Raw genomic sequence first — 17,575 nt, forward strand, 5'->3', positions numbered from 1 at the left:
ATTATTGAATCCCCAAATGATGTGGATACTCTACAAAAGGGCCTTACAGAAACAGATGCTTGGTGCCAGAGCCATGGGCTGATGTTCAGTGCCAAGAAATGTATAGTTATCCCCTTTGGGAAAAAACATGTACCCATGAATTACCATATAGGTGGCAGTACACTAAACACCAAAAGTGTGATAAGACACTTAGGGACACAGGTGGACAGTGGTCTCACCTTCGATAACCACATCGCCCCAACAGTCAGGAAATCCTTCTATGAGGCACACCTCATCACTAAGGGCTTTTCATCCAGAATAAAGGAGGTTATTGTCCCACTGTACTCATCCCTCAATAGACCCATTATAGAATACAACACCCTATTTGGTATGTGCCTGTCAAGACATCTGCAACAACTGGAAAGGCTGCAGAAATACCTCACTAAAAGAATCACAGGCCTAAAGCAGATGCCCTATGCTGACCACCTTATAAAACTCCAGTTATACCCTGTTGCATATCGTCTACTCAGAGGCGATCTCTGCTTAACATAAAAGGCCATGTCAAACCCAGAGCTGCTGGACATGCTACATTTAAAGAAATCCCAATCCCTCAGAGCCACATGCTCCAGGGATCTAAACCTTGTCGTCACAATAAACAAAACATGCTGGAGAGATAGGTTCTTGACCCAGAGACTCCCCAAACTCTGGAATAGATTGGCCATACATGTCAAGCAGAGTGCCTCTTTGGCCCTCTTCAAAAGGAACCTTGAATATTGGATGGGAGAAAGGAAATTCACCCCAGGGATCATGTCAGTTGCCCTGCTAGACAGGGGTCCAGGGAAGTAAATAGTGTGGGAAGAAATAGCCAGGGAATTGTTATGGCCAGGCTTGTATTGGCCCGAGGGCTGATAGTCTAGTACTAACCTATGAACCTATGAACTTATGAACCTGCACTTTAACAAAGTTGTTTTTATGTTTAAATTACCTGTTTAACTGTTGTAGGCTACACACTCAAGTGTGATAGCCATTTATGTGCATTTAAAATGTTTTTTTGATTGTATCTGCTTTATTTTCTGAAAAAAAAAAAACAAAACAAAAAAACAAACAAATATACTTGTTTTCCCGCGCCTTTCTAAGTTAGTATAGTCCAGTTTTCAGGTTAGTGCTGAATTCAGGGCTGTGTTTCAAGTTTCTGTGTTTGACCATACTTTACTTGGATAGAAGGAAGTTTCTCAGTTCACTGTGAGAGAGGGAGCTTTGAGCAGCCTATCTGTCCCTGGAGGAGTGGTTTCAGCCCAGAAATAAGTAGTTTATTGGCCATTTGGGGCTAATTTCTATCTCTTTTCATTTCCCTGCTAGAAAACCCACATTTGCAAGATTTTTGGGCTAGTATACAGCTTACCAAGCTCCTGCCTGGTGCCCTGCAGCATTCTACAGCAGCAGAGAGACAAAAGAGAGACTTTGGAGTGATTAAGTATCATTTTTCTGCCTTTTCTTGCTGCCTTTAGCTAATTCCGCCTAAAACGCAGATTTTCTAGAGTTTCTGTGATTTAAAAAGCTTGTTTCAGCTACATATTGTACTTATTTTACTGCCTGCACTTTAACAAATTTGTTTTTGTATTTAAATTACCTGTTTAACTGTTGTAGGCTACACACTCAAGTGTGATAGCCATTTATGTGCATTTAAAGTGTTTTTTTGATTGTATCTGCTTTATTTTCTGAAAAAAAAATAATAATATACTTGTTTTCCCAACTTTCTAAGCTAGTATAGTCCAGTTTTCAGGTTAGTGCTGAATTCAGGGCTGCGTTACAAGTTTCTGTGTTTGCCCATACCTTACTTGGATAGAAGGAATTTTCTCTGTTCACTGTGAGAAAGGGAGCTTTGAGCAGCCTATCTGTCCCTGGAGGAGAGGTTTCAGCCCAGAAATTAGTAGTTTATTGACTATTTTGGGCTAATTTCTATCTCTTTCATTTCTCTGCTATAAAACCCAAATTTGCGAGGTTTTTGGGTTAGTATACAGCTTACCAAGTTCCTGCCTGGTGCCCTGCAGTATTCTACAGCAGCAGAGAGACAAAGAGAGACTTTGGAGTGATTAAGTATCATTTTTCTGCATTTTCTTGCTGCCTTTGGCTAATTCTACCTAAAACGCCGATTTACAGTTTCTGTGATTTAAAAAGCTTGTTTCAGCTACATATTGTACTTATTTTACTGCCTGCACTTTAACAAAGTCATTTTGTGTTTAAATTACCTGTTTAACTGTTGTAGGCTACACACTCAAGCGTGATAGCCATTTCTGTGCATTTAAGGTGTTTTTTTGATTGTGCCTGCTTTATTTTCTGAAAAAAAAAAACAAACAAAAAAATATATACTTGTTTTCCCACCTTTCTAAGCTAGTATAGTCCAGTTTTCAGGTTAGTGCTGAATTCAGGGCTGTGTTACAAGTTTCTGTGTTTGTCCATATCTTACTTGGATAGAAGAAAGTTTCTCTGTTCACTGTGAGAGAGGGAGCTTGAGCAACCAATCTGTCCCTGGAGGAGTGGTTTCAGCCCAGAAATTAATAGTTTATTGGCCATTTTGGGCTAATTTATATCTATTTAATTTCCCTGCTATAAAACCCAGATTTGCATGGTTTTGTGCACTGGGCAGCGCTGGTTAGCTAGGGTATAACTATTCCCGGCTCCACAAAGTCTACTCTTTAATTTTTCCCTTGGAACTAGACAAACTTTCAACTTAAGCACTCCAACCATTCACTTCTCATCCCGGCACTTGCTCAAAACTCATAGCAATCACTAATAAACCTTAGCATTATCCCCCCTATACTGTAAAGAAGGGCAAGGATCTCTATTCGACCTTATGAGCCAATCAGTAAATCAGTTCACTGTACTTACCCAGGCATGTCCAAAGGGCAGTTTCATGTGTACTCTCTGGTCCAACTGGTGAATCTGGGCATTTTGAGGCAATGTTACTATTGCCTCATGTACACAGACAACCCTCTCCTCCTTCCACCAAACACTAATACATACGAGAGATGCAATTATACAGCCAAACTGGAGGCTAAGCTCTCTCAACCCAAGACTGGACCAGGCAGTCAAGAGTAGAAGGGAATTACTTGCATCACTCCACCAGTCTCACAAAGGCCTATGAAATCAGCAATGGCAAAAAATACACATAAATACAAGAAAATATTCTCAGATGCTCTAAATAAAGATCTAAAAAAGCAACAGAGATCTCCAAAGCAGACATCCAAGCAACCTCCACCCCCCCCAACACAAACCATGAAACACATACTTCACAAAACCAGTGTGCCATGCAATCACAGCCCTTAAGGCAATATAACATATCCAACACACTAGTAATAGGTGACTCTATAGTCAGGCACACTGACGTCCCACTCACTAGGCTGAACAAGGAGAAGGTTACTGTTAGCTGCCTGTTGGGTGCCAGGATCCACCACATAACACAAGCACTCAGGTCAGTCCAGAACAAGTACAAATATGACTCGTCATTGTCCAGGTTGGTGTGAATGACCTGAGCTGTTCCTCCCTGGACTACATGAAAAGAGACATGGAGGAGCTCTCTGATAACGTAGTCCAGGCTGGTATGACCCTGACCCTGAGTAACATCCTGCCCTCAACAAGAATGATACCATGATATAGAGAAAAAAATTATCAATTTCAACAATTGGCTAAGCTTATGGTGTCATTCAAAGGGGATCCAGTGTCTGTCAGCCTGGGATAACATGCTCAACAAGCCACGCTGCTTCACTAGAGATGGCTTGCACCTGTCACCCTTAGGCTTTCGAATACTGGCCAAGGCTTTTGCCACCCCATAGTGCCTTTTTTAGGCAAGGCTCAAAAGACAAACCCACCACCGTAAATAGCACAAGTAACAAAAAACTGAGGGTAATGCTACTCAATGACAGAAGTCTAAACCTCAAAATGCACACACTCAAGGCACTCCTCAGTATGGAGAAAATCGATATATGTGCAGTAACAGAAACCTGGTTTAAGGCTCTACAGAGCACCCCAGCACTGCCAGGCTACAACTCATACCATACATTTTGGCCACAAAATCCGGACCCAAATACAAATGGTGGGGAAGTATTAGGTTCCTAGGTTAATACTAAGCTAACTGCTCTTGCAAGCCATTTTAAGCCTAGCCTATTGTCCCTTGTGAGACTCAAACCCTTCACCTTGTGCTTGCAAGGCAAACACCTTAACCATTAGGCCACCCTCCCAACCCTAACCATATTTATCAAGAATACCAGCACCTCCAGGTTAGTGGAACAGCATGATGCTTCAGAGATCATCCACATGCAACTAACAATGGGCAAAACTGCTATTCAAATTATAGCTTGCTACAGATCACCCACCATGTCCCAGGAACCCCCACTCTGCATTCCTGGAAACACTGGAAAATATAAAGGTCCTACCAAACACCCTGATATTGGGTGATTTCAATTACCCAAACATTAACTGGGAGAACTACTCAAGTACAAACTCCCTTGCCCAACATTTCCTAAAATTTATAAACTCAAATGCCCTGGATCAACTGGTTAACACCCCCACCAGCGGTGACAGCATATTGGACCTGATCATCACCAACATGCGCAACCAGTGTTCCACACCAGACGTCAACCCCTCGTTGGTTAGATCTGACCTTAAACCATACCTCTCAACCGTACCGAATTTCTCGGCGAATACTGGTTTTGAGGGCAAAATATTATGGTGCCACGAATTCCCGCATGGCCCCTTTAATTTCCAAATTTCGTGGGTTTTCTTTTTTTACTCCTGACGTCATCTCGTGCAGGGCATGTGCAATCACATCAGCTTCTGCCAGCCGGTCTATGTTCAGATCAGGCAGTGCACAACACACCTTTCTTCTCCAGCTCCTCCTTCAGGTAAAAAATGTAAACACTTCTTTTAATGTCTGAAGGCATTGGTGTACTATATTCTTAATGGCATGGCACACATTTGTGTCTGAGTCTACATTTTAGAGAAACCTTTACTTTACGGCTGTGTGTGAGTACATTTTAGAGAAACAGTGTACTATGTTATTAATGGCACTCATTTGTGTGTGATTACATTTTTTGATGCTTAACAGCTGCATCCTGCAACTTGCAAGCAGTATGTTTGAAATGGCAGGAGAAACAGAAACTTTAAGTTCGTCGTCAGCAGGCATTTGCGATTACATTTTAGTGCTTAACAGCTGCAGCCAGTACTTTTGAAATGGCAGGAGAAACATAACGTGATTACTTTTAACTCTGCTTATTTACTGTTTAACTTTCATTATCTTTCACTGCTTAACTGTGCTTAAGTTAATGGCATTATCCGTGTCTTAAATTTACTGGCATTACTGCTTTATTGGCTGAGTTGTGTGTATGATAGCTTGGCAGAAGAAAAGGGAACTTCTGATTACTTCTAACTGTGCTAGCTTAACTTTAACTTTATGCTTAACTTTACTCTCGTCGTCAGCAGGCATTTGTGATTGCATTTTGGTGCTTAACAGCTGCAGCCAGTACTTTTAAAATGACAGGAGAAACATAGCTTATTAGCTTCTTAACTCTGCATAACATTAATGGCATCATCCGTGTCTTAAATTTACCGGCATTACTGCTTTAATAGCAGAGTTGTGTGTGTGATAGCTTGGCAGGAAAAACGGAAACTTCAAGTGATTACGTTTAACTGTGCTAGCTTAACTTTAACTTTATGCTTAACTTTACGTTTGTCATCAGCAGGAATTTGTGATTACATTTTGGTTCTTAACAGCTTCAGCTAGTACTTTTGAAATGGCAGATGAAATGTAATGTGTGATTACTTTTATCTCCACTTATTCACAGCTTAACTTTTAGTATCTTTCACTGCTTACCTGTGCTTAATGTTAATGGTATCCTGGCATATCCACTGCTAACTTTCTTGTAACATTGCACATTGCCTTCTTTGCTTGCTGAAGACATGTTACACCAGGTTTATAATTAAATACTTGCTGGTTCCAATGCCTAGAGGGACAGAGCCTTGTCTATGATCCAGATGACTTGGATTGGACAAGCAGCTCAAGAACTGGAGAAGATGTATGAGGGGGAGGTGGAAAGACAGAGGGAAAGAGAATGGGAGAAGGGGAGGGAGGGATAAAAAGAAACAGAGGGAGATTGGAAGGGATAGAGAGCAAGAGAAATGTGGTTTTGTCTGCTGACCTCTCTCAGGGAGGAGGGATGAGGATGTATGTGTTATGGGTATTCTTTCCATTGCAGTCCTTTATTTGTAGATGAATTAAAGAAATATAGTTTTTTGCTAACAGCAACCTCATCATTAGTTGCAGATCTCTTTAATGTGAAATTATTTAGATGACTTTTATGTCTGCAGATATTGTGCATATTTACCGATTCTGATAGATTATAGAAGTTTGAGGAGATTTTTATGAGAAATGTTCTGAATTGGGGAGTTTTGTCATTATTGGTTCATGCATTTTGTTTCATTGCTTACTGGAAAAATGTTCAAAACAAATTTAAAACTTGCTATAACAGGTGTGCTGTATTATACAAGGAATATAATTTAATACAATCAGGAAGGTGTATCAAAGAATGCATGCATGTTTCGTGTGCAGGGGGTCTGTGATTTGAAAACAGCCCAAAGGTTATCTTTATCCGCCACTGGCCATATGCATTTTCTTTGAATGTGGGTTTCAATGAATTTGAGTTTTCAAGGGCAGAAAAGTTTTAACGCCAAGCCTGTTTTCATTGTGTGACTGTATCGCTTTAAGTAGAAGATGTCTTAGTGTCTGTGCTATAAATTAAAATGTTAAATAAAACTTTTAAATGAAATCCAAATAATCATTGTATAAGTAAAGCAGTATGCACATTAGTGTTTATGGAAAATGAGGCGGGATAGCCAAGTAATGGGACATTGGAATAGCTGCAGGGGGAGGGAGGACTGTGTATGGGGGGTCCCATTCGGCCATGATTTTGTGAGGGGGGGAAGGGCTGCAACCTCAAAGACATCCCTGTGTAGCACAAACACTAGCGACACCACTGATCAGTAGGCCATGGAGAATGACTTTCAGAGGTCCTAGAAAACTGTAAAATTCTTTTTTGCTAAAATTAGAATATTGGCTACCAGAAAATGCCCTACTTTTACCACAAAACCCACATGTTGCATGTCACCAAAAACAAAATCCTAAGGTTCATCATCTTCACCCTTCCCAGTGAACATCATTGCTACACATTTAAAAAAAAATAGTTACCATTTACTACAGGGTCTGACGAGCCACGTTTTGGTTGTCCATTCTTTAGTTTGCATTTAAAAGTTGGTATCCTACAATTCCACAGGAATGGGCGGAGTTACATAATTAGGCATGTAAATTTTATATTAATCAGTGTACAGATTAGTACCTATTTTTCATAAGCCTTTGTCCAGATTTTTGATGTTTCCAGGTTGAGAGGTATGCCTTAAACTAATCACTCTGGATATCCACATTTCGCCACCACCCCCAGTCAAAGAAAAGACCATGAAAAACTTTTCAAAAGCAAACTTCACGTTACTTAAGACCAAGGTGGGAAGTTTCAAAGCCCCATGCTAAAGGATAACACTGTCCAAGATGCAAAATCCTTTACTAATGCACTCTACGGGCACCTACAAGAATGCATGGATCATGCTATCCCAAAAAAAACCCCAAAACTCACTCCTTCAAGAAAAGGAAACCAGTCTGGTGGACCCCTGCCATAAACAAGCTATACAATAGAAGGAGGAAACTAGTACAGAAAAGAATAAAATCCCAGGAAGGGAAGACATCCCTGATCAGTATCAGCAAGAAACTACGTTCCCTAATAAAATCATCCAAGGCTAGCTTCGAAAGAAAAATTGCCATGGACTCCAAAGATAACCACAAGGCATTCTTTAGCTATGTCAAGAATCTAAGTGGCAATTCTCAGATCTGTTCAGAGTTAGTGCAGAATGGCACAAAATACACTGAACTGACCGATATAGCCAACATCCTGGCAGACAGGTTCAGTGCAAACTTCACCCCCCTCTCACCTCCAAAAGGGCCCATAACTATACCAGAAGAATGTAGTGCCCCTGAAATCACAGACATTCAGGTTAAAAAAGCCCTCTCCAAAGCCAAAAACACAGCATCGATGGGACCGGACAGTGTCCCAGGCTGCGTCCTGTTTAAACTCAGCCTCCCCACAGGCTAAGTGGCGCACAGCAACAGTTATTCTGCTCCACAAAGGTGGAGCCACAATGGACCCCGGGAACTATCACCCTATAAGCCTGACTAGTTTGGTCTACAAAGCTATGGAACACATCATCATGGATTTCTTTGACAGAGACATTGGGAACCTCCAAACACTGGAGCCTACCCAGTTCAGCTTTGTTAAGAGCAGATCATGCCTCCTAAACCTGATGGACTTCTTTGAGACAGTTACCAAGGCTATAGATGAGGGAAAGATGGTCCACACAGACTACCTAGACCTCGCAAAGACCTTTGACACCATTCCCTACTCAAGTAGTATAAACAAGCTCACCAGCCTGAACATAAACCCCTACGTCACAAGATGGGTTGCCAACTCGCTCAGGGACAGAACCCACATGATAAGAGTTGCGGGAGCTAGGTCTGACTCTAAACCGGTTACAAGTTGCATTTCCCAGGGCTCAGTCCTAGAACCCCTCCTGTTCGGCATATACTTCTCAGAGGTACAGGCAAGCACAGGAGGATTATGGCTGACCAAGTTTGCAGATGACTGCAAACTAGGGGCTATAATTGACTCTCCGGCTGACACAGACATCCTCCAAAAGGGTCTTACTGAGACAGATACCTGGTGTCAAAACCATGGCCTCAAGCTAAATGCCAAAAAGTGCATAGTCATCCCCTTTGGAAAAAACAAAGTACCCACAAACTATCACATAGGTGGTAGCCCCCTAAATATGGAAGACGTAATAAGGGATCTGGGGACCCAAGTAGATAGTAACCTCTCCTTTGATAATCACATTGTCAAAGTGGTTAGAAAATCGTTCTGTGTGGCCTACCTAATCACAAAAGGGTTTGCATCCAGATCGAAAGAGGTCATTGGACCCCTCTATGCATCACTTATCAGACCCATCACAGAGTACAATGCCAAATTTGGGATGTAACTTAGAAGACACCTGCAACAACTGGAAAGACCACAGAATTACCTCACCAAGATGATCACTGGCCTCAAGCAGATGCCCTATGCAGCTCAACTGATAAACTCCAGTTGTACTCGGTTGCATACCACCTACTCAGAAGTGATCTCTGCCTGACATACAAGGCCATGTCCAACCCAGAATTGATGGACATGCTCCACCTAAAGAAAACCATATCCCCTAGAGCCACATGCTCCAGGGATGTAAATCTCACCACAACAATAAATAGAACATGCTGGAGGGATAGATTCTTGCTCCAGAGACTTCCCATGCTCTGGAACAAGATTCCAATCTACATTAGGCAGAGCTCCTCACTAATTCTCTTCAAGAAAAACCTTGACAAGTGGATGGGAAACAGAAAGTTTACCCCAGGGATCACTTCAATGGCTCTGCTGGACAGAGGCACAGGGAATTAATCTAAGGGGGCAGTGAATACCAACACATTCTGGCTAGGCTTATAAATGCCTTTGGGCAGATAGCCTAGTACCTACCTATGAACCTAAAGTTTTTTTGTCTCATGAATTTCCTCTGCAATTGTAATTAGTGGATCCAGACTTACAGACCTTATAGGACTCTAGGCAGAGAGAGAGAGAGAGAGAGAGAGATCATTCAACTAAACTACAAGCTGCAATAATTTCCTTAGAACAATGTTTCCTTTATTTTTTTATTTTATTTTAATTTCTTGTTGTTTTTGCCATTGCCACTGCATTGCTCTTATTTTCAGTTGTATTGATATACCTGTTACCTGCCTTCACTATTGTACCCATACAGCATCACTTGATTAATTGTACTCATTACTTGGCTTGCAGACTGAGACAGACTTAATTTCATTGAATGTTTCTACTGTAAACTGTATTATATTGCATTGGCGCAGTATATAAGTTTGAGATGGCAGTAAATTAAGAATAAAGACACATAACACACATAAGATGTTGGTTGTAAGACTACATAAGACTGCATTGAGAGAGTATAGCTTTCATTTAACATGCTGGTCTGTTCATCTTTGTAAGATGTCTTTACGAAAGCTGGAATAGCGGCTTCCTCTTGTTCAGGTCATGGCTTCATTTTCTTTAACTTTTTGGAACCCATCTGAAATGTTGCTTTACACTGTGCGTTATCTACAATCATTTTATGACCAAGGTGTGTATAATTATAATTAAATGTACAATAGTTATAGTTCTTTTTCATTTTACACTTAATGATTTGCAGTTATTCTTGATAGTTTTCTGTATATATACAATACAAACCAAAGCTTTAAAATCCACAAAGATTTCCTTTCTGCCATCACGACTCAAGTAACCTTTTCGCTCTTCTTTTTGAAATCCCAGGTATCTTCAAAAGTTCATGTTACATAGATGTGCGCTGGTTTCCTTTTGACATACAAAAGTGCAAACTAAAGTTTGGATCCTGGACATATGATGGCGGGTCTTTGGATCTAGAAATGAGATCACCAGATTTATCTGAATATATCTCCAATGGAGAGTGGGATCTTGTAGGTAAGTTCATTTCTCAAAAGAGCCATTTTGTATCATAAATATGATAATTTTGTTCTTAGACTGTGTATTGCAAATCACAGCAAGAGTTATTCAATTACCAATTTCCATAGATGTAGGTGATTAAAATAATCAATTTGGAAATAAACTAGAATGTAATGTCTAAATATTTAGCTTTGAAATTTAAGAAATTAAAAAAACACACAGCTATAGGCCATAGAAACATTCTTAGAGACAATCAAAGCCTATTTTCCAAATTAATATTTGGAAAATACAATCTCAAAGTAAAATATAACATGGCAATGCACTTTTTGAACTTTTTTATACAAATTATGTCCCTAATACCCCATAGTATAACACTGAGCATATTAATGGCAAACTAAAAAGTATCATGAAAAATATGCAGTGGAATTCATAGACATGCCATGCTGAAATGCAACTCTCCCTGATCACATTGTGTAAGTTGCTCTTGCTGTGTGACTTGCTCTTTCAGCTTTAATGTAAGTCATGTTTAGCTGAGACAGTATGGAATTATCTAATCTGAGCAGCTATCCTATCACTTATCTATGAACCTCTGATCCTATGAGGATGCAGTGAGAGCCATATATTATAGTTTTATAAATACCTCCAACTCTCTCTCTCGTGTGTGTGTATATATATATATATATATATATATATATATATATATATATATGGGTCTATGTTTCTTGATTAAAATTTCACAATCTCGAACAAGAAACGAAGAAACCCACTTAAGTGAAAGTGCACTACATCGAAAGTGCATCACAAAAGCCAATTCAAAACAAAAAACTTTAAACAGTATTTTGCAGAGGGCAAGCCCCCCTGCACCCGCCATGTGGAGAGCTGTGCCCCCCACACTCCCCTACCTAAATATACTAAATCCGAGATTGCACTACAGTGGGGAAAAGGATATATTTACTTATTTCCACTGTAATGTGTTTCCATGAGTCAGCTTTTGCAAAAGTGCACTGTCGATGTAGTGCACGTCCGATTAAGTGGGTTCGATCTTCTGTTTGTTGAAAAAGTGAGTTTTCAACAAACAGAAGTAGACCTATATATATATATATATATATATATATATATATATATATATATATATATATGAAGCTGATCTTTTTCTGGCTGTATCAATTAAAGCAAAGTCATCAGCATATACAGACACTTTTAAGTGGAAATCTGTAAACAGATACCCTCTTACTGGTGATGTTCTGATTCAGTAAGATATACTTTAAATAAAAAGGGCAAAAAGAAGTGAGGAAAGAGGAAACCCTTGCCTTATCCCCCATGCTAGATATATTTCCAGAATCAAGCTTCCACCTATTTTTAAATAGGTTACTGAATATAGTGTGCTGTTAAGATAAGAAACTGCACCTGCATCATAAAATTTCAAATGAAAGCAACTAGGAAACTCTGTCAACTGCCTTCTCAGCACCTATACTTAACAACGTTAATGACTTAGCTCTGGAGTTAGCATCTTCTGATATCATGCAGGTCTTAATTAAATTATTAAGAGTAATACGTTCCTTAGTAAAACCCATCTGATCAGAATGAATTTGATCAGTTTACCCAATCTTCCATCCACAATAGTCATGAATAATTTATAATCATGGTTTAAAACTGAAACAGGTCTGTAGGTAGACATGAAAGAAAACTCTTTCCACAATTTGAGAGTTAGTGGTATAACAGCTTCCTTCCAGGGAAAGAGTGGGGAAGTCCCACTAAGAGCAGTATTTTCTAACCTAGTAAAAATTTTAACCAAGATAAAAATTTCCTTCTTATATAGCTCAGACTGAAGCCTATCCAGTACCAGATTCTTACCTTTTTTTTATTTAATGTGTTCATTTTATTTCTTCTGTGACTGGTGACAGCAATATTGCAGAGCCAGGAGATCAATGCTGCCAAATACTTTGTGATCTCCTGCTTGTTAATGGCTGAAGATATCGCAGAGTCAGGAGTACATAGACTCCTAAAATGTTTCTCAAAACACTAGCTATATCCTCTGGAGAGCTAAGCAAATTACTCAAATCAGGGTCCATTATTTTGCTAACAATACTCTCTGCTATCTGTCTTCTCAGTTTCAAAGCCATATATTTTTGGGATTTGGGAGTCATTTAAAAGTCCACTATTTAAAGAGACCACCCTGCAAACCCTTGTTTATAATGTAGGTGTGCCTCCAGTGATCTTTTAATCTCATAAAACTAAACTCCAAGGTAATGTATGATCTCCAGCTGCTTCCTTGTTAAATCCTTACATAAGCTCTACAATTGAAGAAGTGTCAGTCAGTCATCCTTGTCCTGAAATAATTTCTCCAATTCGCCTATCCTTAAATTCAGACCATTACTGTGAGATTTCTGCATTGTTATTGCAAATTAGACCCTAACATGATGACATAACCGTCTAAAATACTGTCAAGGGAAGTAATATATGCTTGCCTTCCAATGAGTTCTAAATATTTTTTGCACACCAGAAATAATATAGAATTATTGGATAGGGCCACTGTGTGAGTATGTTACTTAGAAATTAAAGAGGAATAGAAGTGTGTCATGCTGCAAGTGCACAACTGAGTTGGATCTCTTCTGTAGGAAAAGTAGTCAGCTAGTCCCACTTTTAAGAAAGAACCTCTAGCAAACCTCCCCATGGAGGTTACATAGAGTATTATTGGTCGAGAGTCTATATCAGATACATCCATTGCAATATTCCAGTGTCTTCAACAAATAATAATAGCCTAGAAGTACATCAGCCAGATATTTAATACCTTTACCAACTGAAAAACACCAGCAAGGAGCATAATGGTTTATCAGCATAACAAGATATTTGTCTAAGTATACCATTAGCAGTAAAGACATAACTTCTTCATTCTGCACTTCAATGGCTAAAGGGAAATAAATTCCATTCCTAGAAAAGGTTGTCACTCCACATCTCCACTCTGAGAATAAAGGGTACCTACCAACAGCAAAGCCCTCCTGAGTGAGTTTTTAGTGTTCAAGCTATTTGAGATAAGTTTGTTGATGAAAACCTGTACATCAGGTATTTTTTTTTTTTTTTTTTTTTTTTTTTACAAATCATTAAGATCTTGGACCACTTGGTAGGACATGTAACTCCATTAATGTTCTACAATATAACTTTATACATCACTATATACAGAGAAAAGGACCCTAACTTAAAAAAAATAAAAATCTATATAGAGTGGTGAACAATAACCAAGGTATCAAAGTTAAAATATTAATTTGGTGCAGCCTAGTAAATATGTTCATTAAGTGAATATGCTGAGAGGAAAAAAAACTTAATATAATAAAGAAACAAAACAGAATCCTCCAAAGCATCAGTTTAACTATTTACAGAATAAACATTAGTCCCATACTACCAAGTAGGAAGCAACAAACCTCTATCTGTCCACAGCACTAACTTCAGAATGCAAAGGAAAAATAAGCATTGTGAAGGAAGAAAAAGCAAAAGGTGATCAGCTTTATCTCTAAACGAGTAAGCAGTCTCTTAACAGAAAGCAGGGGTCCCTTCCAACTTGACCATTAATAATTGTGATGAGAATAGATTCTTCAAAAATAAATAAATAAATAAATAAAGGAGGGCAGTCATGTGATATGGTATTCCTAGGTTGGGAATTTATTTACTTATTTGCTTACTTAAATTTGTTAATTCGGTTAGACCACATATCACAAATGTCCTATTTCAGCTTCATCCCAGGAAAGAATTAAAGTGTAATTGACTACAGAGACATATTGCAAGAAATGAAGTGTATATAGTTATGTAATTGATTAGAATATACAACAATTATATGCAGCAATATAAACAAATGCATATACTCTCAATTTCTACAGATTCATGTAGAGCAGTAGGCAGATTTCTAAAACATCCATTGCATTGTTGCACACAGTTAGACAAAGTAATATATCTTTCAACAGAGTGTTATATAGATGGTTGAGATTGCTTACATTATAGAACTAGAGTATGAAGTACTTTAACAGTGCATTAGTATGACAAGAGGTTAAAATATGGAGGATTAAAGCAGAGACAATAGGGAAAATGTCAGTAAGTGGGAGTTTATGGTTTGATTAGGTTCATTGGAAAATGTTCACTAAAACTGCCTTCACTGAACATAGTGTGTTTTTCCAGTAGACAATTCCCCCCATTCCTCCCTATGTAGAAAACATCCCCACATCCCAAAGTTACATAGACCATTTCTGGGGTCTCACAACAGTGGAAAACACCACTATTGTCAAATGTAGTTTTGGCAAACATACTTTGATCATTTTGTAATTGCCAGAACTACCTTCAGTAGTCTAATATGGTCCCATTGTGATATAATTCTTGTAGTAAAAGAGTCAAGGGTGATCACAGAGGATGGTCAAATCTTAGGTTTTGGAGAATTGGCACCATGTCTTTTATTTTAATATGCCTGAAGTAAAATTGGTGAATGTAAGGGGAGGTTCTGGAGTTAGGGTAGGCTGTTGTTGCTGGATGGGCAATAGGTAGATTGCTGAATTCCAATAGGCAGTCCAAAGGGGAAAATATATGTGGTGTTTTAGGATATGATGTTTGGTTTCTTCCTGTGAGTCAGTTTACCTCTTTTTAGGTCTGTTTGTGTGTGTTGATTTGAGAGTTCTGTATTGATTTCATTGCGTGGGTCTTATGCCTCCTAATGGCTTGCTGTGAAATGTTTCTGTGCCAGTCAAAGTTTTTTGTCTCTTTATTTAGGTTGGCTTTCCAAGAATTTATGAGGGCTATTTAATTTGTTTAGCCGAAACCGGTTGTTACTGCTCTATTCATACATGCTTTAATAAAGCATTTACATATCACAGTCTGCTGGCCTTTTGTTTTTTTACTTGGACTTATCCTTTTTGAGGTCGTGCAGTTGCCATACTTGCAAGGGTTGTTTCATTTGGGCTTTCCAAGAATGCCATATTTCATTGCTGAGTTTTAGGAAAAGATTTCAGTAAAGTGGTTAGACTTCATTCTTTTTGGTTTTGTATAGCCTAGTAATTAATGGGAAACAAATGCCTTGTGGACTCCTTAGGGAGATAGTAAATAATTCTGTAATGAGGTTGGCTTCAGTTGCATTTGCAATGTTAGATCAGTCTTGGGTGTTGAGAAGGTTAATTTATTTGATATAGATGAGCATATACAAGATAGTTTGTCCCTTCTCAGTCTCAAACCCTCTAACCAGCATTCATTAGTAGTTTCTTCTGTCCTGAAGCCTCCATTTAAGTGATGAGAGTGAATCAGTGTGATGTTTCACAGTGAAGTTGCATCATCTTGACTTTAAGAGGCAGTGGAACAAGAAGAGATCTCTACATGTTTTAACCTCTGCTTAATTTTATATTCTGTCTTTCTGCTTTGGGGAAGTAAGAGTGGAGGGGCCACCAGGAATGTAAATTTTAAGATATATTGGGTACAATAGCCTAGTTTTTCAATGGTTTTGCTGGCAGAGTTTAGTAAATAGAAGGAGATCTGCTCTTCTTTATTTAGTTTCATAGGCACCACACAGACTCCTATCACACTCTTTACAAGCTCACACATATCCCCCCACCTTCTTATTAACCTAGCACAACAGAGTTAACAGCACCTACTAGTTATTTAGGCTAATGAAATATCAATCGATATGTTCATTAACCATTGTTATATATTCTGGCCACACCTATGCTAACATTAAGGTCTACTCTTGCTAAAAAAAAAATCTATAGATATATTGTAGATATATTGTAAAATTGTAATTCAGTCTTTTACCTCTGAAAACTGCTTATTGCATACTCTGGTGTGCAATTCTTATACTTGCCTTAAATGCTTTGGTAAATCCCTTATAAAATGTACACTGTAACTTTTTGTGGCTTATCACACACTCTGATGTACAATTCTTTTATTTGTCTTAAATGCTTTTCTAAATGATTCATAAAATGTACACTGTAACTTTTATTGGAGCTTTTCTCCCTGGGCCTCCACTGAAAATGGGCTTCCACCCAATTGGACTATCCTGGTAAACAAATGTAAAATAAAAAAAATCAATAAATACATTTTGGTGGAAAAATAATTTTTACAATAGACCCAAGAATTTCCTATCTTGATTATTTCCCCTGGGGTCCAGAAATACAAGACTATTCTTCCATTAAAAAAAGAGCAAACTGTGCCAGTAATGGTCTTGGATATGTGTTTCAAAGGGCTTGTAGAAGAAACACAGTCATCCCTCTCAATGGCATTACTTTCAGATGAAATTCTTGTCTAGTCTATCAGTTTCTTTTGATCATAACTAAGGCAATATGTCCCTTTCTCTTTTTCAGGAATCCCTAGAATCCTTTTGAGATACCATCTACTCCTATCTTCATTATCAATAACTCTACTTTCTATCACTTCCAGACTAGTTGCTAGAATAGCTGATTTCTGATATACCACTATATGTTGTGAATTGATCTCAGATATATAGTTAGAATGGAGTCAAAGTGTCCACTCAATCTCAGAGTCTCACTTTTCTGTTCTCTCAATATACGAATTGAGTGTCAAATTTATTTTCTGGAGTTTTTCCTTTTTCTGCTTGAATGAAGGGTATAAGACACCTCTTCATCTTTCAGCTATCTCCATTGTTTCAGCATTAAGATCAGGGCTGTTTCTTCATAGCTGGTAATCCACATGATGGTGAGTAGTGACTGATTTTAACACGGGAGGCAAATTTGGTGCCAGAATTACTGAACTAACAAAATGTCCACTGGTTATAAAAGTTAAATTAAAAGAGAGAGAGAGAGAGAAAGAGACAGACTCAACACTAGTTAAATATACTTTTTTTTGGAAAAGTAGTCTCAAAAACACTGATGTGTGTCTCTCATCATACTCAAATGTCTCCAGTCCTCATTCCTCGACTAACAATCCAATAAACATACAGTGGTTTAAAAGCTACTTGTTTGTTCATTCTGAAT

General features: G+C 38.5%; 1 protein-coding gene across 1 annotated transcript in view; it reads left to right on the forward strand.

Annotated features, from left to right (window-relative positions):
* The window catches only part of CHRNA7 (cholinergic receptor nicotinic alpha 7 subunit), a 1,595,735-nt gene that overhangs the window by 1,230,392 nt on the left and 347,768 nt on the right, over positions 1–17,575 (forward strand). The window contains exon 6 of the mRNA XM_044078574.1: positions 10,470–10,637. Coding sequence (XP_043934509.1) covers positions 10,470–10,637 — 168 coding nt within the window. The remainder of the gene's footprint in view (positions 1–10,469; positions 10,638–17,575) is intronic.

This window comes from Protopterus annectens, chromosome 7.part1, assembly GCF_019279795.1.
Source record: "Protopterus annectens isolate FY-2018-M chromosome 7.part1, PAN1.0, whole genome shotgun sequence".
In the NCBI taxonomy this organism is placed as follows: domain Eukaryota; kingdom Metazoa; phylum Chordata; order Ceratodontiformes; family Protopteridae; genus Protopterus; species Protopterus annectens.